This window comes from Mycetomoellerius zeteki, unplaced genomic scaffold (genome assembly GCF_001594055.1).
Source record: "Mycetomoellerius zeteki isolate Tzet28-1 unplaced genomic scaffold, Tzet1.0 scaffold232, whole genome shotgun sequence".
Classification (NCBI taxonomy): domain Eukaryota; kingdom Metazoa; phylum Arthropoda; class Insecta; order Hymenoptera; family Formicidae; genus Mycetomoellerius; species Mycetomoellerius zeteki.
The window spans coordinates 1,004,499-1,031,439 of NW_017257208.1; the positions used below are offsets into that span (position 1 = coordinate 1,004,499).

The 26,941-nt window shown below is 31.1% G+C and overlaps 1 protein-coding gene and 1 pseudogene across 2 annotated transcripts; one reads left to right on the forward strand and one right to left on the reverse strand.

Moving 5' to 3' along the window:
• The first annotated feature begins 8,044 nt into the window (after positions 1–8,044).
• LOC108723372 (neuromedin-U receptor 2) lies at positions 8,045–21,887 on the forward strand. Of its 2 annotated transcripts, none has more exons than XM_018449081.1 (5): positions 8,045–8,550; positions 8,961–9,376; positions 19,459–19,676; positions 20,068–20,491; positions 21,239–21,887. In XM_018449081.1, exons 1-5 carry the CDS (start codon positions 8,045–8,047, stop codon positions 21,490–21,492), a joined length of 1,818 nt encoding a protein of 605 aa, XP_018304583.1. In that variant the 3' UTR covers positions 21,493–21,887. The 2 variants fall into 2 exon arrangements, with proteins under 2 accessions (XP_018304583.1, XP_018304586.1); XM_018449084.1 differs by having other exon boundaries at positions 21,242–21,887.
• A 1,815-nt stretch (positions 21,888–23,702) lies between these two features.
• Positions 23,703–25,071, reverse strand: LOC108723378 (glutathione S-transferase-like; annotated as a pseudogene).
• Between the last annotated feature and the right edge of the window lie 1,870 nt (positions 25,072–26,941).

Sequence of the window (26,941 nt, forward strand, 5' to 3'; positions counted from 1 at the left end):
CAGTTTCGAAGTGGATCATCGTCAAGATTTATGTGATCGAATATTTTCTCGTGATAAACGATGGCATGGATAGAAGACGCTTCCCTTTCCTAGAAAATAATCTAAGAGTGACCACATGAATAATCGATAATACATTCTGACAATATATCATCAGGTGCTCTTTCTAACAAATTACTCTCTGTGTAATAGAATAGCGAATAGATTATCCTGTAACTTTTTTTAAGGCAATTTCGTAACGAGAAAGTAATTGATACAAAGATATTAATTGATAAAAAAACTAATTAAATGTATGTAAAAACTAATTAAATGTAATGAAAGGAAACGAATTGATACAAAGATATAAATTGATAAAAAAAACTAATTAAATGTATGTAAAAACTAATTAAATGTAATGAAAGGAAACTAATTGATACAAAAATAATATATACGATCAGCATAGACGAAGAAAAAGAAACAAACTAGTACATCTTAATACGCGTGTTGCGCGAAAATTAGGAAACTTTAAACAGTTTAAAAAATGATCTAACATTTTGATTTATTTTACTAAAGAGATGAACGAGGAAAACGGTCGTTGTGATAAATAACTTTACTCGTTTGTGATAAATAACTTTGTTTTCCTACCAAGTACAGCTATCTGCATTTTTGTGCTGTCAAGTGTATTCGATTTCCGTTCGCAAGATCTTTCCTCCTCATTTAATGCATAATGTATAGGGTAACTCCGGCAAATACTCCGCGCTGGGATTTATGCCGCAGAAGTCAGAAAAAATAGAAGGAGTAATTTTCCCGTAACTACTCTGTTACATGCCTTTATGTTATATTGTGTTATGATTTCAGCTTCTTACTGTTAATATTAATGAATTTATTGTGAGTTGAATCGATTTGTCACTGTAATAAGTAACGCTATCATAAGTGTAAAAGACCTAGTGGTTGTTTCGTGATACATACGTGTAGTGGAATAGTAAAGCATGTTTGTACAATATTATTAAGCATGTTTGCATTATTTGTAAATTTTTCATGAGCCGTACATATCCCCTTTCTCCCTAAGAGTAGCCATATATCCCACTCCTATGAGATATGCGGCAAAAATACAAGATTTCAAAAAGTTTATTTTTTAATATGAAAAATTAATATTTCGGATTTCTAATATTTTTTTCATAGTAGTAGACAGTACAAAGTTTTTACTGATATAATTCGTATAAACATAGTAAATAATATTTAATAAATTAAGTTTTTGATAGGTGCGGCGTATATACCGGAGTTACCCTAGATGAAATTTATGAGATGCAACGATTAGAGCTTATCAAGCAAAATGCATTGTATTTCTTTATTTTGAATTAATCATTATTTACATTTATACTGAAAATTATATTTATGGTATTGCTGTAGGAATTGGAATATATAAGCATCACATTATCGCATGTGCGTCAAATTAATTACATATAATCCAAGCTATAATTATTTCTGTAATTAAAATTACAAATGAAACCAACAAAATCGGTATATCGAATAATTACAGCTTGAGGAAATATAGAAAATAACTTCACAGTAAATTTTCATAGTAAATGCAATTTATATGAGATTCCAATTTATTAATAGATAGTTTATATTATCGATATTTAACAGTTTCATTGATACTGAAAACTGCAATCACGAATATTGCGCGCGATCATATCTGAAAGATTCCAATAATTGGATATTACAGAAGCTGTTGTCTTGTAAAATGGAGGAAATATTCACGAAGTGAGAAAAATTCTTTTTTAACACACTTCCTATTATAAAACTGAAGCAGAAGTTTATAATGAGTTTCATAATATTCACAATAAATTCTCTTGCTAATAATAAGTTTAATATTTTTATGACAAATATTAATATTCAATTTTATTGATCTTCTATTATAACAAAACCAAACATAAACTCAAGGAAGAGCTATGAAATTTTATTTAAAACGTTAATTATGTTATTTGTAAATTATCTCATTATTGATGGCAAAATATCTTGTTAGAGAGATTAACATTGTTTGAAAAATAGGAATTTTAACCTTGAAGACAAAGTTATCTAAAATAAATATTGTATAATTCTACAGAACGCAATCGTCTCTGTCACAATTAATTAAATCATGTTACTCTCACTGCACTAAAACGTACGAAATAATAATTTATTTGACTTCTCTTAAGCTTGTAATTTGCTTGCATTAGAAATTAAATTAGAAGTACAATCGGATTTATTGTTTTTTTCTCTCCTAATCTTATAAATTCTGTTAGTGATTTGTAATAATTGATGAGAAATAAGAATATATCTTCTTGATTTCAGTGAAGAAGGGATTTTATTTTATTGAAACATTAATTTATTACAAAACTGTATAAATTTGAAAATTGAAAAATTATAATAATGCTAAAGAATCTGTTAGAAAATTTTACTAATTAAAATTTAATATTAATTAATCTTAAAAATCTGTTACATTAAGCGCTTTATATATACAAGTCATAATCCAATTATAATTGATATCTATTCAATTTGCATCATCTCATTGTCGGTTAAAACATCTCTTTCGAATACATCGTGCTAGACAAAAATAAAACTCCAAAATTATAAAATTGAAGATAACGCGCGCGCGCGCGCACACATACAATTCAAGATTACAGAATAAAATTCGATTAGTTACGAGAATAACCAAATTTAATACGAAAATGATTGTATGAAATTTGCGAAATAACTTCGAACGGTTCTTACATCGCGTTCGATCTCGATTGAACGGGAAATTGCTATGCGCATACAGTATCATGTGCCTGCACCAATTTTACATAAACATCATTGTAATCAGAAATCGATCGGTCGAGGCTGCATTTTCTCGATATTTTGTTTCAAAAAATTCGGATTAACGCTCTCGATTATCATCCATGGCTATCAATCGATGTCACATTCTCACGTTTCTCTATCATATTTGCGCCGAGTTCGGTGATAATACGAATTCAACTTGGATTAGATGACAGATTGAATTATGTCCCCGTGCGTTGACGCCTCCCCCGAATGAAGGATTAATTTCCCGATCAATAGCAGTTGTTCCAACAAAGAGCTCTATACGATAATGGAACTATAACATTGCGTATTGCTCTAACAAGGATCAATGTGCGTTAATCTGGACCGCCTGTTGTTCTAGCAAAGAATTTTATACGTTGTATTGTATTATATTGCTGCTACTGAAAATTATTATTGTAATATTTCTAAAGTAAAAGTGGTAATATAATCGCGTAGACAATTTTCTTTTATAGGAGTCATACTGGTCATACGAGAAAAGCGACGTTCATAGAATCGCACATCAAGCGTTACGAGATTGGCTCGATTCTATATAATGTAACGTAAACAAAAGCTTCTAACTGTATGGATCTCAAGAGCTTAACCGAAAGCAATGCAGCATAATTCTACTACACTTTATTTATCGTGATCGAAGTACGATCGAAGATATAAAATGCGCATGATTGCACTAAATTTTTCATTGTCATTTTAAAAGTCTTGCATACGCTGTTTCGTAAATAAAACTTAAATGAAGACAATAAATACTGCTATGAGTTGAAGCGTGTTTCTAAATCTTTAAAGTAGTGCTTGGAAACATCAGACGATGTGACAGTTCGAACAATTCGAATCCTAAATTCAAACGTTAAATAGTTCGGACTGAATGTATGTTCGAACTATTTTAACCCACTTCAGAGCTGAAAGTTCGAAATTATTACATTTCGAACTCAGACGTCACAAGTCATCCTCAGGATCATCCTGAATATGTCCAGGATATTTGTAGGACAATATGAATATAGGAATTTTATTTAACTGCTCTTTTGTTTCCAAAGCATACTACATATATTTTTTTTTTGTTTACTGTCCGAACCGTCTAAATTTCAGACATAACGAATTGATATTTCATATTGATGCTTAAGCTCGAACTGTTCGAACTGTCCGAAATATTCGAATTAGATGCTCATTTTTTTAAACTTTGAACTATTCGAATAGATCGAATATTCAACATGTTTGAATCTTTTGTCTGACATGAGTCTTATTTTAAAGCGCGACTTATTTGACAAAGTGCGACCGTGATCTACTGACCGAACAAGTCAACGTCTGAAAATTTGTACTAATAAATTACCAAGCGCAAACATGTCAGTCAACTAAATGACGACATTTCTGTAACTTCAGAAAATTCGAGAATAGGAAAAGCTATGTGGTACGTGAAAAGACACTTAATGTAAAAGATATTCGAAAATCTTGTTAAAATAAATAATCAACTGTGCGTTCATCGAGCAACTTTTCATTAAAATTTAATGCGATGCAAGTAGGCCGGATTATATATGCATTATTTATAATCCAATCACAGCTTTCTGTTATTAAAATGTAAATTATTTGAGCTAACGTTATTCTTTACAATAAATAAAGCAGAATTAAAGATCGCGTGCTTTAAAATTATAATATTGTATTATATAAAAAATTTAATTCGTTACGTCTAATGTTATAAAGATAAATTAAAAGATACAGTACACAATAAAATCAACAGCTTTATGTCCGAGGTACATGTTGGAGAATTCGTTAACTAAAGATGTTCCAGAATACGGAATTATACCCGAGAGAAATCACTTGCGTCGAAAATTGTACAGATGGAACATAAGCCAGATAAATCAGAGAATTTCTCGTACACTAGTTATACGGAGTGGTTTTCGTTAAATAATGTTTGACGACGAAGAAGTTAACGATTCATTGGGGACAATTAGACAATGTTGGATGTCAGTTAGGAGCACGATCTGCTTCGAAAATAGCCCCATGTGTTTCCGTTCTGTTCGATGAACGGCGTACACGAAAGCACCGCGTCGCTGATTACAACATCAACGTGAAGGCACAAGCGTGGAGATGAACATACTCGCGCGCGCGTGAAAACGATTCGCTGACGTGATGACGCAGAACAAGTTTAGGACTCCGTCGAGAATGCAAGGTGGTGTGCCGTGTGCGATTTGTGGCTTTCGTAAGGTGCTGGAATGTCTAGTTTTGTTTTGTCGAAGCACAATTGTCGATTGCATCTGCAGCTCACATGGCTTCCAGATGAAATCGGGATTATTTTGCATCGACAGGATTGTTTAGGTACATAAATCAATTTTGATCGGAAAATAATTACTGAGAATATTATTATTGTTATGGAAATATAGCCAATCTGCCTAAACGATTTTTCGTGAAAGCTCTGTGTATCGTGTACGTACATTGAAATATTTATAAAATTAAAAAGTATCATAATTTAATTTAATAAATTTTACTTTAATTAAAAAGTACCAAGTGATTATATATATAAAATATAATTGGTTTGGCGTTTTTTTTTAAATTATTTGAATTTATCCTTTATTTCTTTTTTCAAAAATATATTTTTAGTATGTTTATAAAATTCATATATTCATAAAATATATTAATAAAATTAATCATCAATAATTCTAATGTTAAGATATATTATAATATATAAAAAGTTGTAATATATAAAAAAATGTCGATTTATATGAGTCAGATCACTTTTCCATTTAATGCCGTAATTTCATTTCGATAAATTGGATTATCGCATTTCATATATATCTTCATAGTATTTGTCGTTATTAAGGAAACGTGATATTTTGAAGATTGAATGATGGTATATACATGTATGACTGAGAAATGGACCAAGCTAAAGATGCGTTAAAAGTTCAGAGTATATATTTGAAAGGTGATACTCTTGTCAGAGCAGTTAATATAATTGTAACAATGTGGAAAGCGGATATTTATTAAGGAACAGGGATATCATATATATGGCTGGGAATCACATCGCATATTATTAAGATCTTTTTGAAGGTATCCACTTCTCGTTAGCGACAAATTTCATAAATAACTTTAACGACATCATTGTGAAAGGCAGTATTCGCCGAAAATACATCCATCGCCAACATAATGAATGAAACTGTTACAATGTGTGCACACAGCGTGCACGTCACAGGCAGATGCCTGCATTAGCAGCTACATTAGGATCATCATATAATTAACATAACGGACGTACGTAGATATTTGATCAAAATGAGGTGATTGCGAGATTCACGAGGTAGCGAGATAACCGGCTTATTTCGTATTTCAAACGATTAGAGATATACGGAAAAGATAGTTTTCTAGCTAAAATATCTAAAAATTTAGCTGGATGCAAATCCGAAAATAATTTTCTTAGAACGGCAAAATAATATAGGACGCTCAAACTGAATGTTAAGGTCGCGACACAACTTTTGCATAACGCATAATACATAAGAAAATGAACCAACGAAAATCTTTCACTCCCTTCCTTTCCATGAAATAAAGGACTCCGATTGGTTGACTTTCTTATGCCTTATGCATTATGCAGAGGTCTATGCTCCGATCTTTAGAATGTCGAAACTTTTTGCAGCTCATCGTACAGCTCATCACGCTTGAGTTTCCTACGTAATTATTTTCATGGCTACGTAATAATTTTCAACAAAATTATTTTCAGATCTGCCTAAATTTATAGATCTATGATAATATAAATTTTGCTACATCATAGATTTATGATCTAGATAAATTTATAAATCTTTCAGCAAAATCGTTCTTTCCGTGTGTGGCGTTAAACGCTCCAGTCGACATCAAGTAACGTAACATCTAATTTCGCGCAAACAAAACAAAATAAATTTGACATATTTTGTTACGTAATCGTTACATTGCTGAGTACAAAATTATAACGTTGATGTTATTAAAAATTTGCGCTAACAAAAATTGCGCTGCATCGATCGCAAAACGTGTAATAAAGAGAACAATATTGCACGTTGGACAAATTGAAGAATTTACAGGCGGCCTTTTAATTCTCGCACATTGATCGAAATTGATCGAAGCATTCTGGAGAACACGGAATGTCTTCTCGTTAATCGGTGGATAATGGGAATCGCTATCAATCAGTCTACTATCTTTTATAATATATCATTACTATTGGAAAAAGTCCCTTTACAAGTTGGTAAAAAGATCTTTCCTCATCAATATCTTCGTTAAAAATAATCAAAATTTAAATTTTTAAAAAGGGTTTTTTAATGCTTGAAATTTCTACTTTCGAACGGTTACTATATTTTTTAAATTTATTTAAGTTTTGTAATTTTTACATATAGAAAATTACGAGCTGAAAAAATGAAAAATTTTCTTTTCACTTTGTAAGTCTGTAGCATGCCCAAAAAAAATTTGAGCAAATTTTCGACTATCTATCGTGAAAGCTTGAAGCATTCCTCACAAAATCATTTTTTTTTAACGTTTCTACGATTTTTTTGTTCCTGAATTACTCGCGGATTAAGTAAAAAAGAATATTCTGACTTTATTGTGTTCGTAATTCCGTCAAAAATCATCGTATCGCAATTAAAAATACAGATTCTTAAAGCTGAAACGTTGTTCAAGTGGTGTAATTGCTAATTTTTTAAAAATAGAATATATGGATTGCTAAAAGTCTTTTTATCAACTTGTAAAAAGATTTTTTTCTCCAATTTAATAAATGCGAAAGATCGAGCATACGATAATCTTGTATTCAAAACTCGGTTATGATTATATCGCCCGATGTTCACCTTCTCGAAACGTAAATCAGCCGTCTTCAAATTGACAAAAAGATACTTGTAATTTCAGATCAACACGAAGGTGAACAACGTTAGGATCTTATCGCGAGAAACTATTCAACTCGTAAAAATATTCACAAGATGTAGACTGAAAACTATCAGGAACATCCACGGCACGTATAAGTCGGGATTTCACCAACGGATCTTCACGAAAACGTCAATACTCTCCGGAGAAGACACCGTAATTGCATTCCACAGAATAAATCGTCGCTATGATGATCTGGAATATTTATGGATAAAATTAAGCAATAAAAATTGCGCAGCAGAAATACTAGCAGCGCGGAGATATCTACTCGTTCCAGAGATTTGAAGTTCGGTCACGAAGTCCTAAATATTAATCTTACTTTCTTTGCGAAGTTGAAGCGCATTCTCGCCAACCAGAACTCGATAAAGGAAACAAGATGATTTCGGGTACAATAGCGAACATCAGTACCCTTCAAGGTGCGAGGGATTCTTGGAAACTCTCTAAAGATGGAAACCTTCAGGAGCTTCATTCCACGATCGACAGTATCATCCACGCGAATCCGCGATACGAGAACTACTCGAGCACGATCGCCGCCTTCCTCAGAGATGAAAATGCACTGGACCGCCGGGATTCCCTGTACATCGTGCTGCCAATCACAGTGATCTACGTCGTGATCTTCTTCACCGGCCTGATCGGCAACATCTCCACGTGCGTGGTGATCGCGCGCAACAAGTCCATGCACACCGCTACCAATTATTATCTCTTTAGCCTCGCGGTGTCCGACCTGCTGCTACTCGTGTTCGGACTGCCGCCGGAGATGTATTACATATGGTCGCATTTTCCGTATATCTTCGGCGAGGCATTCTGTATTATTCAGAGTTTCGCCTCGGAAACCTCGGCTAATGCCACCGTTCTCACTATAACGGCCTTCACCATCGAGAGGTGAGCTCAGAAATATTAGGATATATCAAACATACATCAAACCTGACTAGTAAAACGTCATGGATATATATAAACACTCGTCGATCTCACATCCTGCCAATCATTCGGTTTTTATCTATCGGTATCATGTTTTTTTCCCCTTTTTTCACGAATCATGTGCGATATAGCTGGTATTTCAACTGAAATATCTATATCACCAGTTTGATGTAGAAATCGATAAAATAAAATATATGAATAGAGAGAGAAAGAGAGTGGAAAGCTCGCGCCAGTTTGTCGATTCCGCGAATTTTGACGTGTGAACATCGATAATCCGGACACCCGCAGGATAGAACCATCGACGAGTTTCAGTCTCTTCGGAAACAAAATGTTTGCCCTTTTTAATATTTCTACTTTTTTTTTCTATGCTGCAGGTACGTGGCGATCTGTCATCCCTTTATTTCACATACAATGTCGAAACTATCACGGGCGATAAAGTTCGTGGTGGCGATATGGGTGTTGGCCCTTTTCCTCGCCGTGCCACAGGCTATTCAATTCGGTATCGTCTACGTCGACCATGCCGACAACGGCACCGCCCTTCTGGACAGTGCCAGGTGCTCACTACGGTGGACGCTGATCGGGCACGCATTTGAGATCTCAACCATCCTATTCTTTGTGCTGCCGATGACGATCATCACCGTGCTGTACGTGTTGATCGCCATTAAACTGCGACGCTCGAGCCTGCTATCCACCACCGTCAGTAAAAGGCATCATGTTCACGGTGTATTGAATCACGTGGACAGCAGCAGAGGGAAGACAAACGCTCAAAGGAACGTTATTCGCATGCTCGGTAAGCGATTCAGTCGCTTTGATCGTTGGAAATTAAAACTTGCAGCTCGAGCATTCTTAGAGACACGATTTGAGATCATTGAAATCGGGTTTATTTTTTATTCTAAGTCTGGTACCCCCGAAAAGTCATTAAAAACTTTTACTAAGATCTGTCAACGAATTCACCGAATAATAATCGGTGATCCAAAGGAACTCGTAGGTCTCGGAAAAATTTACAGGAAATTTTGATCGTCCTGTCTCGAAGAATGCTTTGAATTACGGATGTAGAATATCCTATGATAAAGAAGTCAAGTAGATATTAAGACTATAATCTTTCATTAATTTCAAATGAGTTTTAACAGAATTTCAGTTTGAAACTTGGATTTTAAAGGCATAATTAAAACTTGGAAAACTTTATTTAAAGAAAAATTTAAACTTCAAGAAATTCGTCATTAAAATATATCTCACTCATTCACTTTACATATAATATTGGACGATATTTTCAAAGAGATATATCGAGCGACATAATTTGAGAAACTTTGTGGCAATCAAATAATGATGCCGAATAATTAGTTGCATTAATAAGCATACTAGGTGTGACAGTTCAAAACGAGTTACATATTTGAGTTCAAAATTAGTAACTTCGCATAGTTTCACATGCAAATCATTCAAACTTATCAGACGTTCTCTTCTCACGAAAAGTTTAAATGAACTTAAGCCGCTCAGAGCTCGTGGGCATACTGCAAATGTTTAGCCAGACATTCCTCCAGCAATCTCATGAAGCATTCAAATCTATGCTTAATTCTTCGAATTTCGCTTAACAGAACGTATTTGAATAACGTATCTGGATAATACTGCGATCGCCTTGCTGCGCCTTGCTGCGCCTGTGATATGTAAAATAATTTCGTAAACACGCAAGTGCGATACGACAAAGAGGTACTTTGAAGTTTCTCTTGTTTATCGAATAAAGCTGCATTGTATGTTTTTCATAACCTTTGAGAATTTCTACGGTATAAAAATCATACAAGCATTAGCTGAATTTACTAACTTTCAATTAGAACATGTAATGTTATGTCAACTGTCAGCTATATTATTTTAATATAACTAATTATTCGATGTTATTATTGCTATAAAGTTTATTAAATTATATCGTTACTGAATATATTTCTTTAAAAATATCGTCACAAGTATTGTATGCGAAGTGAATAAATGGGATATATTTTGACAGATTTTAATGATTGATGATTTTTACATGATAAGAATCACAATACAAATTATTTGACAAATTTATTGTCATTGTAAAGATCGTTTAAATGATAGGTCTTGCATTTTGTAAAAACTATAATGTGTGATATAAAATCGAGCAAAATTATGGCAAGATCGAGAGTCACGCAAAATTTCGCGCAAAGATCGAATTTCCAAATGGACACATTGAATAAAAGTCGCAGAGATGCAATTAAAAAAAATTACAATTCCATTAACTGCTATCAGATTTGATGCAAAATTAAACATCGCTGTGTTCATTTCTTAAATAATATCTATATGAGAATTAGACAAGAATAAACGCCATTCTCAAATATAGCTTGGACTGGAAAGAGAAAAAAATCTTCGAGAGAGAAAGCAGACACAATATGTGAACGATCGATTCTGGATGCGATCTGCCGCATCAACGTGCCAAGCTTTGCAATTTTTTTCAAAACGAAAGTCTATGATATCGGTTTTTTTATCAAAACGCACAGGTATCAGAAAATATCTATCGATTCTAACTGAGAAGGGGAGAGGAGGATTCAGACATTTGATCGGGTTTTTACGATCTCGCATAAACTTTTTCTTATTAGAAGATCCGATGTCTTCTTTTTTTTTTCAAAATCCCCTGTATAATTTTCCGACCCTATTCGTGGGTCACAGGACCATGCGTATCAATTTTAGCTTTGTAGCTCCTTCGGGAGCAGAGGCTTGCTTAATTTCAATCTGGTAGTAGTGGAATTTGACTCTACATAGTTTGTCAATACTTGAGGGGACCTACAGTTTAACGCCGAATCCGAACGGCGAACGCAAAAAATCACGTATATGGGGCGCAAGTAGAATCGAATCTGGATCCGCAGATCGCGAGTCAGACCCAGTTCCACAACTCACGGTTAACTCTTAACCGAGGTTCAATTTATTCATTGTCTCTTTCCAATTCTAGAATTGGAAAGAGATGAGAAACAAGTTGAACCTCGGTTAAGAGTTAACCGTGAGTTGTGGAACTGGGTCTCAATCGCACTGAGCGATGAGCCACTTGGCGCCCCTACCTCGATATCGATTCATAATGATAAGCTTTATAAGTTTTATTACATTACATTTACTTTAGTCACTTTACGAATTTCTGCTGTATTCGACATCCAATGTTGAATTTAAGTTGTAGGAAATTTTTCTTGCGTATTATTTTCTAAATATCTTGATTTTTCTTATTTTTAAATTTTTAGTAAAACAATATCTTAACTTTGTAAATAGAAACTTAAAAAATATTATATATATATATACATGTGTAACACATTTATTTTTTAGTTTGTATTTCTCACAATTTCTTTTTTTTTTAATTCTACTCAAAGAGCTAATAAAAATTTAAAAAGTTACTTTTACAGAACATATAAATCTTTCGACACCTTCAATTGTGTTTTGAACTGAAATGATTTCGCATTTCTATCTCGTAGGCAATTTATTAATAAATTATCTTCTCAGAATGTCTTGGGAAAAGAAATTTTTTATGTTATTTCCGTATATTGTTCTCGATCACGTAATAAATCTTCTCACGATGTCTCATCAATACCATGATTCGTTCGTGATACGAATAAGATATCGACGATCTCACTCTCTAGAAGAATCCATTGACAAGTCTCTCGAGGCTGACCATTTCAGTAAAACGAGATCATCAAACGTGAGGAGATGTTGGAAACGGTCGACTGTGTCCATGTCTTGACAAATTAACCGAGTCATTTCAAACTCGATTAAGCTATATCCTTACATTTTCACGATTATCAGTCACGCAATCAAACCAAATCGAATAAATATGACAACATGAAATGAATAACAAGAATGTGTAGGGGGATCGTCCTAGATATTACTACTAAATCTTTCATATTTTTAAATCGCATTATTGTATTTCGTTTAAATATCTCGTAAGATTTAAATAATACTGATAAAGTTTTTAAACTAATTTTAAGAATTTCTTAACAAGAGTGAAATTGAGAATTCCAACAATTATTTCGGAGTTAAAAAAGTTAAACTCTTCTCAATAAAGTTTTATTTTTCATTTAATTTTAAACGAATATTATACGGACATAATTCTAAATTGAATGTATAATCCACGTAATATTCATCAATAATTCGCCGATTTGAATATATTCGCTAATCTCATTATTTTTCTCGTAAAGAAACGTCGTCACATTTCCAGTGAATCGATCTCGATATTAGTGTTAGCGCAAAGAAAAAAATCATCCAGCAGCGCTCCAACGTAGTGATGAATTTGAAATATGAGGGTGTATAAGACCCAAATCGTTATTGATATTTCTCGCGTGAGTTATCTTATTTTTTTTTCTACCTCGCTACGAGTGGCCTCGGATTTGGGAGCTTGCGTTTAAAACCCCAGAGAATTATTTCGCTCGCACCTTCTAATAGCTATAGATAAACGGCTTGCTGTTCTCGTCAAGCGTCTAATCATTCGTGATGTCACGTGGCGCCGATTTCATTCTCGGTCTCATCGATAAATCGCGTCTTCGATATCTTTAGACCCAGATCTCTTTATTGAACTTCTTTCGAACTTTACTTTCAAGGTCGAGTCTAGAGACAATTTGAACGACATAAAGGGGAAGATATATTAGATAAGGTAAAACCCAACTCATAATTTCATCTATTCAACGCTTCTCCTAAATATGATACAATATACGCGTTACAAGAGATTGCACTGAACCTAAATTTCGTCTTTTTATTATATTCTTAGATAATAAATTTATTAAAACAAATATAAATATAAAACTGTCTATAAGAATCTTTGCGCTTGTCAGTGTGTAAATAATATATTTATAATGCGATAAGTTGTAATTTATAGACAATTGGAATGTACTGTATTAACGAAGTTAATTACAAACATTTCAACTCAGGATTTGAGTTGCCTTCAGTGCGGAAGTCAGGTATAAATTACTCTCACACACACATCGGCAATTCATTTAGATTTATTCTTGAAGCCACAAAATTGTTTTTATTTAAACAGTTATATATAGAGTCCAATCGAAACAGTTTTTTTTTAATTAGGCTGAAACTGAAAACCGAAACTTTTATGGAAATTCTAGAAAGGCCATATGTATATATGTGCGCATATATTATGTACTTTTTAATTCATTAATATCATAATTTAATTAATGAAACAATAATTACACATTATTACCATCCTAATATTACAATTCTATTATTATCTATATTTTATTAATATCACTTGTACATCAATTTGTAGTATATTGTATATACTACATCCATAATATCAAAATTATATATTATCTCACTAATAACAAAATTACAAGATACAAAATAAAAATCTATTTTAAACGAGTCTTTGGAAAATCAATGGGAAATAAATCTTTCATATTGAATAAATTTATAAGTAATAAATATTTATTACAATTTAATGAATTTCAATTATATCGCCTCTCTGAAACTCCCTTTCAATTTCAACCGAAACTTCGATCTTTAAGCGAAACTGAAACTTCAGTTGGACTCTACAGTTATATTTACATTGTACATAAGTACATTAGAATCTTTAACGTAAATGACTAGGCAAACGCAAAACGCGGTTGTCATTGTTACGTATGTATTTACAGATGCATTTTGGTGAATGGCTGGTTGTGTACTTTTGCTTGCGCTAACCGGAGCGATTCCAGTCTATTTTCCGACCAATCGGCTTACGTAAGACTCGAGTAATCCTCCAAAGTACCGAAGCTTCCACGTGATCGTAGGTCGCATCCAAATTTACTCTGCATTATTGTGGCAGTTTGTAGATCTTCCGGGTTGCAATTTATCGCTCGCGTAGACACGCGATATGTCAAATGTTTTAAACTCCCGTTATATCTTTATTTCTTAAACTTTATTTCGTATCATGAGTCAAGGGGAAGTTATTTTAGAATCACCACCTCTCAGGAATACTAATACGATAATTATTATATCAATGAAAAAATAAACGATTACAGATTACTCTGAGAAGATCAAATAATTGAGCGTGAAACTGTTATAATAGATATTGGCAGGGCTGGGCATTTGAAATACTTTTATTTTAAATACAGTATTTGTAATACAATTGTATTTCGTATTTTAGAAGAGGACATAAAAGTATTTTATATTTTGTAATTCAAATAATAAGAGATTTATTGTCAATCTTAATATTTGAAATACAAAATACAAAATATTTTTAATCTTTCGATTTGCAATACAAAATATAATTACTTTTATCTCCACTGACATACGAAATACAAAACATAATTGTGTTACATATACCTACTGTTTTCAAATAAAAGTATTCCAAATACATCCCCAGTCCTGAATATTGGTCCAATTCTTTGTTCTTATGTAAGCCTAATTCTTATGTAAGAGTACCATTCAAACATCGAAAATAGCAGTAACTACGAGTAACACAAATCTGACATGGCAAAAAGCTTTATTTAGGTTTCTCTTATCAAAATATGGGTGTATCGATTTCAAACTTAACAAAGAAAAAGCGTATGGACAAACACGTTGTTGATTTCGAAATCATGGTTATAATATTAAATAAAAATATCTAAACGTTTCCGCTTTAATTTCCCATTTCTGGATAATGATCATAATTGATAATGATTATTTAATTTGCTGTTCATATATATTGATTTATCAATTTGCCTTGGAAAGGAGCATTCCTTCAAACAAATTTCGGTAAATAATCTCGTCTCTTTTTTTGACATACTAAAGAATTCTTTCGTTTGCTTTCATTATCTGTTGAAAAGTAATGTGTATTTTCCAAAGAAAGGCAAAGTTTATATCTTCCACATATACGCCTTCGTTTTCTTTTCTTTCGCGCCGGTCGAGGATGGAGATCACACATTTATTTTCCACGAAGATATAAATAAAGAAGATACATTTGATTGGCTTCGAAAACTTATATTTGAGTATGTGGTTATCTTTATAATGGAATCCTCGATGTTATTAAATAGTTTATTTGAAATAAAGCATGAGGAAACAAAATGTGGGGAAACTCACTATTTCTCATAAATCGTGGAGAAATATTGATGTTTATTTTGAACCCTCGAGATATTTTTAATTATATTAAGAAATATAAATAAAAATTTGTTACAAATATATATGTATATAAAATTATATATGTCTTAAAAAATATACCCGAATTTGAAATTAATAATTAAATTTTTATTTAATTAAAGTAAAATTAATTTAATTCTAATAATAATAAAATTAATTTTAAATTTAATTTATGCTTATTTTTAGATATTTATAATTTAATCCTAATAATACATGTATATAATAAAAAATTAAGATATTGATTGTGTATGAAATCGTTCTTCTGATGAAAATGCAAAAACGGTCGCTTGTAAATTTATCGGTGATAATCGGACAACTCTGTTTGCACGTGGCGCGTTTACTGACATTTATATAATAGAGATCACGTGTACATCTGTACATTTGAAGCCGCAAGCTTTGCGATTCACCGCACGCGTGTATAATAAAAAAAAAAAAGGTTTATTAATCAAACAGAGCTTTTATTAATAATCGAGTTTTTATAAATTACAATTATTGCTAATCACTTTTTCGCAATAATTTTCTATTATAGATAAGTTGTACAAGTTGTACATGTAATAATGCATGTAATGTTTGTGTAACATTTACGATACATAACAATAACAAAAATATTTAAATGTAAATACGTTTTTATTAAATTGGCACAAAAGCAATAAAAGATATTTAATAACGGATGTCACATTGACACATTTTCACTTTATATAGTATCCTCATTAAAACGTGCGAATCTGAACGATATGTCGACCAGATTCTCGCGAATCTAAAAACGAAAAATTGTGCCGATATAATTCACCTGAATTTACGATCGCAGTGGGATCGCTTATCTTGTTCTCGATGGTTAGATGTCTCGGCCGAAGCAATAATCGAAATAAAAAATATCGACCTTCATACCGTTGAACGTGTGAGCGATCTCGTTTGTCGATAGTGCGCGTGGTAATAAAATCGGCTTCCTGTTTACAAAAAAAAAAAAGAAAAAATACACATCCCTTCGTATTTTCGTATCATCGAACTTTTTCCACCATTGCGACGAACTGTGATGAACGATGTTTCGAATTAACGCATCGATGATTCATTTGTGTTTTCGGTCCCACGAACAGGCATGCGTATTTACGGTCGCAATACTCCACAAATTGTAAAGGAGTTAGTTATCGCGAATTTTTTCAAAAATTACGAAACATCCCTCGAAAGCTATTAAAAGATAGAAGCTTTTTCATGAAGATTTTAAAGTTCAAAAATGTCACGTAAAATGTTATAAATTTTTCCAGAGCGAAAGCATCTTTAACGTTTACGTATTTACGCTTGCGATCGCTCACACTTATTTTTATAGATCCCAGTCATTTCCCGTAAAGCCTTTCTTAAAGTCTTTTTAAAAACTTCCAGTCTGGCAGACGTTCTTAACAATTCTTAACATTCTACTTTTGTTTTTTTTTAGCGCAATTTAAAATAAAATAAAATTTGTTAATTAGAACGGTCTTAACGATTATTATTTTAATTATTTATTTCTGAGTTGTTATTAATAATTTTTTCTTGCAATTAAACTATAGCAACTGTTTTATAAGGAAAAACCGGATGGGGATTTTTTTAAATAGTGTGAGTTCTCTTAAATTATTTTATTATAAAAATAATTTCACCAATTAACAAGAATTTTTAAAATGATTACATTAGAGTTACTTTTACATGTATATCTGCTGAATCTCGAAAGTACGCAAATATTTTCTTAACTTTTTCTTAACTTTTTGAGCTTTTCCATTGCTGCGCAGAAGTTTGTGTTAGATCTCGAAATATTATTTCGTCCTACATAACTCATTCGCTTTTTCGACAGACATCAGATCTTTCAGCTTTTAACATCCGCTTTGCCGAGGACGGGCGAGCAAAGAGTAAAAAGCGTCTCTTTTTATGTTCATTTTTGTCATTCCCTTTCCAAATTCAGTTTCAATAAAATATAAAATATTCGCACAGCGAAAGCATCTTTAACGTTTACGTATTTACGCTTGCGATCGCTCACACTTATTTTTATAGATCCCAGTCATTTCCCGTAAAGCCTTTCTTAAAGTCTTTTTAAAAACTTTCTTCAAGGATATACCTGCAAAATTGCAGTCATTCTTTCAAGATTAAGGTTTAGATTTCTTCGTCTTTGCTTTTCAGATGCACACGTAGAAGTAATATTACGTGAAGTATAATATTATAATATATGTAATATTACAAGATAAAAAAAGAAAGAAAGAGAAAACAATATCTTCTCCCAACATGATATTTTTATGCTCCCATTGTGTTCGATTGACTAAATATCGACTAATTACTACGAATTGCAAAGCTGTAATAACTATTCATTATTATAGCATTAATTATAAAAAGCTCTATTAATCTCGCTCGCATTCACAAAAGCTTTTAAGGTCAATTAAATTCTATAAAATCTTCACAATTGATTTTTCTGAATTTTTTCATAGAAATTCTTCTAAGAATTTTAAATAGATAATACTATATCCCTGTAATATGAAAGATAATGATTATGCAACAAAATTTATTCATGAATATTACATAAGTTGGACGACAACGTGAAAGTGTCCAAAATATCTCGTAATATGCTGTTCACTATTTAAGAAATGAAACACGTGAAGGATTCAATTGCATTTTGTCTTATAATTGTGCGCATAATTCAATTTATTCAACAAATTTTACATGAAAGTATGTTTTAAAAGTTTGAAAGAAACTCGCTACATCAAAAAGCACAGTAAAAGCAGAAATTATTCATGAACTAAATTTGACTATTATTTTAATGCAACATGTGGTAATTGCGTATAACTGCAATCTCACTTGACGTAAGCTTAGGAATATTTAAAAGAAGAGTATCTTTTAATTGAAACTTATCTTTTATCATTAACTGAAGGATATAAAAACGGAGTATAAAAATCATACAAAAATATATTTGATGTTACGAGAGAATTCTACTTGAGTATTCGGAAATTAAAATTATTTGAAATTATAAAAAAACTTACTTAGAGATTCGTCTTGGCAAAATTAAACTGTTTGTCGTGTTATCGCCCACGAATGTCGCATTTCCGAAATTTCATCGGTCACTTCATTTAATGAAATCCCTTTTTTTCATTTATACTTGACATGTATTAGGCAAAAATTTCTTTACTAGACTTTAATTTTCTGAAACTTGAAGGATTTTGTAATATTTCATTATTTTTTAATTTTTAACTTAATATTTTTACGCACTACAATGATATTCTAGAAAAAAGCTAAAATCAAATTAGAATCGATGTTTCGATTTTTTCAATTTCTAAAGTTAATTGTCTTATTTCTTGGAAACTATTATCAAATGCTCCAGCAGTGTGGATAGTGCAATGTAATAAAAGTTAATTTTCTTGGTAAGTTTCATTACCAAGTAATGAAATCGCGAAAGGTGACTTGAAGTAGAACTAAATGAAGGCAAATGCTCTCTGCGATGTTACTTGTCTATATATTTTCCTTGATACATTACGGCAATCATGAGTTAAAGTGGATTTATTCGCATCTCATTCTGGAAAATAGCTAATTCCTTATTAACTCTATAAGAAATCACTTACAATTTTGAAATTAATAATAATGACGCGCATATATTTTATAACCTGAAACGGAAAAAATATTTTTAAGATATTCTTAATTAAAATATATGCTAATTTTATTTTATAAAAATTATTTCACTTTGTACTTTATCTCGCATGTGAAAAATCAGTAAAATCGTTTTACTCTCTACTTCTCACTGGTATTTAACTCAACAGGACGTCATTATTGTCTTTACAGTTGCGGTGGTGGTGGCCTTTTTCATCTGCTGGGCGCCGTTTCACGCTCAAAGGCTGCTGGCTGTGTACGCTCAAAGTAGCTCGTCCGAACCGGAAGATACCATGATCATAGTCTACACCACGCTCACGTACGTGTCGGGAGTGTTCTACTATTTATCTACCACAGTGAATCCTCTCCTATACAATATCATGTCTAACAAGTTCAGAGAGGCTTTCAAGGTGAGTCTGAGAACTTTAATCATTTTTTATAGCTTAATTATTTCACACTGACAATTTTCACATGAATTGCTTTATAATTAAATATTTTATTATATACTTGCAAGAAATAAAAGAATAAATTTTATACAGCATTTAAAAAATATTTTGTCGTACATAGTTAATATATTTGATATTAAATGTAATTACTTTTTATTATGTTCTCAATATTTTTTTAGACTTCTTACATCTTTCATATTTCTATACTAAATATATTATATTATATACAGGTTCTGTTAACTACGAATTTTGTTTTCTCGGACATTATTGATAAGCATCAGTTAGAATCAGAATAAAATTACAAGAATATATATGAAAAATCTTTTACAATTTTACTTTTCATCTTTTCTTCCAGTCGATGCTGCCCAAATATTGCATCAAAAAGTTCTCGTCTCACAAGGTCATCCGTCGACAGCCGACTTATAGCAGTTTGTCGCGGTATCAGAAGTCAATAAGGCATCGATTCGACGATGCTCAACACTCGCCCTCGATATCCGTCAGCGACGAACAGCAACGACTAACGCATATCGCACTGGCGAACACGAATTTCTGCGAGCCAAATGGACTCGTGAAGTCGCAGAACGAGCGAAAGGAACAGTCTGCGATTAAAGAAACCGTAGGCTGCCGAGATTATACCAGAACAGTGTCCAGGGACTCCGACTGCAGTCAACTTACCACGATGACAACGTTAAGCAAGCAGGGTCTGAACAATGAGGGCAATAATAACACGAACGAGTGTCTATTGAGGATCCACAGATCGCCGAAAGCTGTCACTTTAGGTAACATTTGTTTACGCTCGTTGTCTCCGCTACATTAATAATCAATATTTAATCAACAATGACTAACAATTGTAAATCAATGTTTCTTAAATTTCGGAATTTTTTAAATTTATTGAATTAATTGGAGAATTCTTTTCGAAAAAGACATATCTACATGATGCGTTATACATATGTATAGTTACGCATATCTAAAATATTATCTTAAATATATAAATAATATTTAAAATACTTTTTTTTTATTTTATCTTATTTTCTTAAAATACGTATCTTAAAAAATATGATATAATATATACATATTAAAAGCTCCAAATAAGTATAAAAATATTACTTTTGAAGCGCATGCTTATCATTTTGAAATTAATAAGCAGACTCTTGTCAACACACACACACACACATTTTGCAATTAAAGTACATCTGTAAATATAAAATTATAAAAAACTACGAAAAATTTATACGTTATAAATTAAACAAAATATATTATGTTATAATGTAAAATATTTTGTTATAACTTATAATTTTTAAATACCTATATTATAATTTTTATACGCACACATATATTCTTTTATGATCACGTCATTCAGAAACAAATTTATTTCAAAATAAAAAATAAAAGATTATATTTATATGAAATATATATACGCAAAAAATAGAAACTGTTTTTACTTCAGTTTTTGCTAAAATTTCTTAACTCTTATTCGTAAATCCGATAGAACATGAAAAATGTTCCTATCACTTTGGTATTTCTAGCAGGAATCCTCACAGAGAGATTGGGTCTTGGTACAAAAGGATTTTTCGCGCAGCACCGGAAGAATTTGCCAGCCAGTCCGATGAAACCAAAATTGGAAAACATCATTGCGATGAGACCACGATTTCAGAGTCATCCGAGCACTGAGAGCGCCACGATTAGCAACTCTAGTCTTCAGGACTTCGACGAGACCGAGTTCACCGGAACGGAGTCGTCGCCTTACATGGGCGAGTTAAACTTCGAACTCGTCACTTGACGTCCATTTATCTCGGCAGAACGCCGTCTCTCGAATTAGACGCCGAGCTCAAAGCAAATAACGCTCTTTGGTTGTGGAAAATCGCAGATTTGTCTTCTAATCCAAGAGAAGGCCACAATCTAGGCAAGTCTCGTTGCAACACAGATTTAGCTGCGTTTTAAACGATGCACAGTTGTATTATCGAGATGAATCAGAGGAACTTACATCGAAGATAAGAGAGTATCACGAAGAATTATTGTAAAAGAAAAAAAAGGGATCCAATCATTGCGATCACATAAAAATATGTAAAATATGTGAAAATTAACGATATTAAAATCATCGCTTGTGATTTGTAGCTTCACGCAAAGAGCCGAGCCAGAAATTAGAACAGATACAGGATATAAAGCATGTGTGGATGTTTAATATCTAAAGTGCGTATGTATGTGAATATTATATTTCCCTGTCTATAGCACGGCTGTTAATAACGCTAGTCTTCTCTGCAAACGCGAGAGAGAATTTGCAGATGTAATTTCCTAAGAATAGATAGTGAAATATTATGATATTCTCGTTAATAAGATTCTTATTAATAAGAACGTTATTATATAATCAAAGAGAACGTTCTATCAAGACCAGCATGTCAATGCATAAGCTAGCTTCTTATTTCTTGTCTGTCGTCGATATTTATATATTTTATGATAAAGCGGATTGCACAACGGCTTTATCGTAAAAACTTGCCCGAGAAAAATATTATATATATGGACATGTTTTATATATAATTATATATAATTATATTTAAAATATGTAAATTTTTTATATAATTCTATATAATTTCATGTAATTATATATGAAACATTTTTTCCTGGGTGTACAACGTACAGCCTACGCAACTTATTTATCTCAAAATAAAAAAACTTGTGCAAAATCGGAGCCGCTGCAAGTAGATGTGCACTTCACAAAGGCGCATTAACAATTGTTAAATTCAATTTTAATTATCAATTTTCTATTTTTATAAAATTAAGTGCGTGTTTATAAAATTAATACACTCGCTTCTGTCAGATTTAATTTATTCTGAAATATATACTGTACATCAATATAGAGAAACTACCACAAAATCTGAATCATCTGATCAGATTGGATAGTTGTTTATTTCTCGATGGAACTAAAATCTTCCAATACATACAAAACCATACCAAGCTATTTCAACACCAGGATATCGATCATGTAATATTTTCTCTAGAGCGAAAACATGAAAAGTGAAAAATTGCTCCATTAACTTCAATGGTATACAAATTGTCACTCTTTTTCTAACATTTTCGCCCTAGGAAAAAGTTACAATATTCTACAACAAAAATAAAAAATTGCGCTCTTTTTAAACATATTTAAAAAATTAATTTGAAAAATAACTTATTTAAAAGCTTGGTAAATAAAAATATTAAGGACAGCAAAATTTTCTTTGCACACAGGCGCCTTCAGTGTTGACCTTGTACAAATTACTTCGACGTTATCAACGAAATGTTTGTAGCTGCAAAATTATAATTTTTTTAGCACTTTTTACAATAACTTTTTTCCAAGTTTACTTGTTTATCAAATACAGTAAAAGATATTGAAAAGTTAAAAATACAAAGAATTATTCAGAATGCAATATTTTTTCGAGGCATACCATTAATAGAATCGCATTAAGAAATATCTCTGTAACTACAAATATCCAAAAATATAGCTACGATATTTATTATTGATATTATCGACATAAATACTTATCGTACATATATGCGCAACTTTGAATTAATTTTAGCATTTATTTTTATACGTATATATATATATATGTATATAAATAATCAATGTTTCTCTTTATTTTAAAAAATAAACAATCCGTTTGTATACACGACAGCTGTACAATGTATATATTTACTAAATAAACATATAACAATCGTCCTTTTCAGAATAGCATTTTTAAAGTAGCAAATGTGCTCACATTATCAACCTTTATCATTTCAGAAATTTTACATCAAAAACCCTTAATAATTACAGAACCCTTAATAATTACAGATAACTTTAGATATTTTTCAGTCTAATTCATAAAAAATAATAAAACGGTATTCTAAAAAATAACAAATTATGGTCAATAAGCAGATAGTTTTATTGATGAAGAAAATATAATATTCTTATGTTTGTTACATATATAGAAACGTTAAATATATGTATAATATTAACTTACGAAGAAACCGCCAAGCTAACTTAATACATGCCAGATTTTCACAAAACATTTTGGTTTAAAAGATTTAATAAAGAATGACATTAATACAAAAATAAAAAAATATAAAATTATAAATTTTACGTACTATTGAATTTTGGATCGCTTCTCGATGTAAGCTTTAATCTTGGGTAAAGCGCGAATCTTCTCCACTAGCTTCTTCAATTCTGGATGATTCTGATTCATATTTCTGGTCAAGATAAAGCTTATACGTTTAGAATATGCAGCCCACATGAAATCCGGCCATGACAACTAAAATAACAAAAATATGTCTTTGGATTTTTGCAAAATTAACAAGACAATTAAGTATTATAATTCGACATGTAATCGAGCATCACTTTGCTATTGATGAAGTATCCGCCGTTATTCTTAACTTGAGCTTCGAATTTGTCGAGATAGAAAAGCAATTTCTGGAAGGCGATCTTCTTTAACTTTGCTTTGAAAGCGGGGTCTTGTTCCCAGTAGTATTCGCCCATAACTGCGAAAATAAATCCGGTTTAAAGCTCGTCACACAAAGATAAAGACTCATCTGCGCTATATAAGTACTGTGAGAAGAGTAATAGCGATATATAGAATACAACAATCGTTCAAGAAATGCACAAATCATTGACTTTAAATAATTTCCGTTCTTTTATGGCACAATATCTCGTAACAATAACATTGAATTCCTCAGTTTATATAAGTATAACGTGCACTGTATCATATTAATTAATCAAATCTCCCGTCAGTGTGGAGATATTAAAAAATTGTGTGCCTGTTTTCAATTAATTAATTACCAATCATTCTTCACAATTGATTATCGTCACATTTTTACTCGTCTTATATCTTCCATAGAATCGACCGTGGCATCAATCTCCATAGCCTCGAACTCGTCAGAGGTCCGTATAAATTATTCTTCTTAGCAATAAAGCGATAGCTCTGGATTGATGGTATATCTTATTGTCTATCTCCAGAATCGGCAGTTGTTCCTTGGGCATGTCTACAATTTGTAAACACAAAAATGATATGTTTGCTTTTAAGTTATTGCTGAACAGTATCCAAGAATATATTTAGAATAGAAATATAATAATTAAGTAAGAGTAATGAACTTGAAATAAGAAAATTACAAAATAAATTATAGCATAAATCAATATTTAAACAAGGAACAATTAAAGTTACAATTGCAATTATTCCATAATTTCTTCAAAAATATAGCATAAAAATAACATACTTGGTTTATGCTTCGGCCACTCTTCCATAATGAGTCTAATATCTTCGAATTCAATGCCGCAATAACTTAACAATCTGGATGGTTCTCCAACGGCTCCATCCTTGAAGTACGTTAACTTATACGTCGACATGGTCTGAAAATAGTATAGACATAAAAATAATTTAAAAAATAAAGATTGTTTCATAACAGAAAACTGAGACCATGATATAAAGCACTGTAAATCACTAAACACAGATGTCAGTATAATATTGACAAATCATTCACAGTAATCATATCAAATATCACATTAGTGTGTGTGTGTGTGTGTGTGTAACTTCGATTATAATACTTTAATTCTCTTTAATTAATTATTGATTAACTGTGGATATTAATTTATAAAAATATAATTAAAAATATGAATTTATTTGCATATACAGTAAACTACAAGCGACATATATAGTAAAATACAGTAAAATACAGTAAATTTTCAGCATTTTATATTTATGTATTATCTTCCCAGGAAAAAATGAAAAGATTACATTTTATATATGTGTAGATCAAATTAGATCAAATAAGATCAAATTGTATCTGATGAGATTTAGTTTTTAGATATAATCAGATCTTCAGAAATCTAGCTTGGCCTCACATGATTGATGTTATATCCATTAAGATCTAAATAGATAATCTGCGATGTAAATAAAATGCTTTATTGAATATAAAGGAAGCATATTGTAGATCTATGAGAATATATTGATATATATGAATATTTAACTTTATACAATGAAACTAAATGTAATAAATATTAGACCTACAGAGATATAATAATATCAAAATAGATCTACAATCTTGGCCAAAGGTATAAGACAATAAGGAACAATTGCAATTTTGTCGCATTTTTAAAGTTAAGTATCTTGACGAAAAAAAATTTCAGAGGCTTTCAACCACGCATTTTAAAGCTTAAAAATATATTATGTCTAATGAGATAAATGTTTATATATTAGGATATAAATAGATCAAAGTATATCTATATCGATCTACTTTGATCAAGTCAAAATGAAGATCTCTTAAAATCTCTTTTTAAATCTAATGAGATCTACATATATAATAGTGAAATCTTCTTCATTTTTTCCCTGGTTTACACGTATTATTTTTTATCTGATAACATTTCATATTTATTTTATTATAATAATATTTTAATAAATTTCAATTTATGCACTGAACCAAAACTGTACGTAAATACAATGAAATATTCATTGAATTATGAAAAAATAACGAAAATTGGTCCAATGAATTCTCATTATGATTTAGGTTATAAAACTATTACTAGAATTCATTGCAAAGATGAATATATAATTATATAAATGAATTCAGTTATCGTATCAATGAATTAACTATATTAAATCGGACATTAATTAACGATCAATCATTGGACCAAAAATGACTAAAATTTTTTTCAATGTAAGCGTATCAATTTAAAAAAATTAGTATTACCAGAAAATCGTAATTTTACTATTACTTTGCAATCTGCAAGTTAATCCCTCACAAAGGATAAATCTCTCGATGTAACACTGAATGTTGAGTTCGCTGAAATATAACTACACTTATTACACTGTGTAATTGTGATATAAAGTGATACTTCTTATCTACTTAGGAACGTATACCCTTTTATCAAAAAAAAATATTTTACATAATATTTCATTATCTGTTCAAAATTTATGTTAAAAAATTATCTACAGTTACAAATGAAATGATGTGCAATCAACAAAAAGGAGTTTTATTTAAAAAATTAAAAAATATATATACATTCCTTTTCCGTTTGCAAATTTTGTAAATTGCGTTCAGTTATTCATATACAATATAACTTTATGTGTGACACAAATCAACTATGATATATTGTCAGTAGACAGTAATTATGCTATCTAATCTGTCATTGCATTGATAAACTAATTTTTTATCGCATGTTTTTATAAAATATAAATAATACTAAATATTTATATTATTTATAAAATAAATTTTTTTATATTATTATT

Bases quoted from the DNA above. Each gene is read 5' to 3' on its own strand.
- LOC108723372 (XM_018449081.1), top strand. From the start codon at position 8,045: ATGATTTCGGGTACAATAGCGAACATCAGTACCCTTCAAGGTGCGAGG. The intron at 8,551-8,960 runs GTGAGCTCAGAA...TCTATGCTGCAG, and splicing joins ACGGCCTTCACCATCGAGAG to GTACGTGGCGATCTGTCATC. The intron at 19,677-20,067 runs GTGAGTCTGAGA...CTTTTCTTCCAG, and splicing joins AGTTCAGAGAGGCTTTCAAG to TCGATGCTGCCCAAATATTG.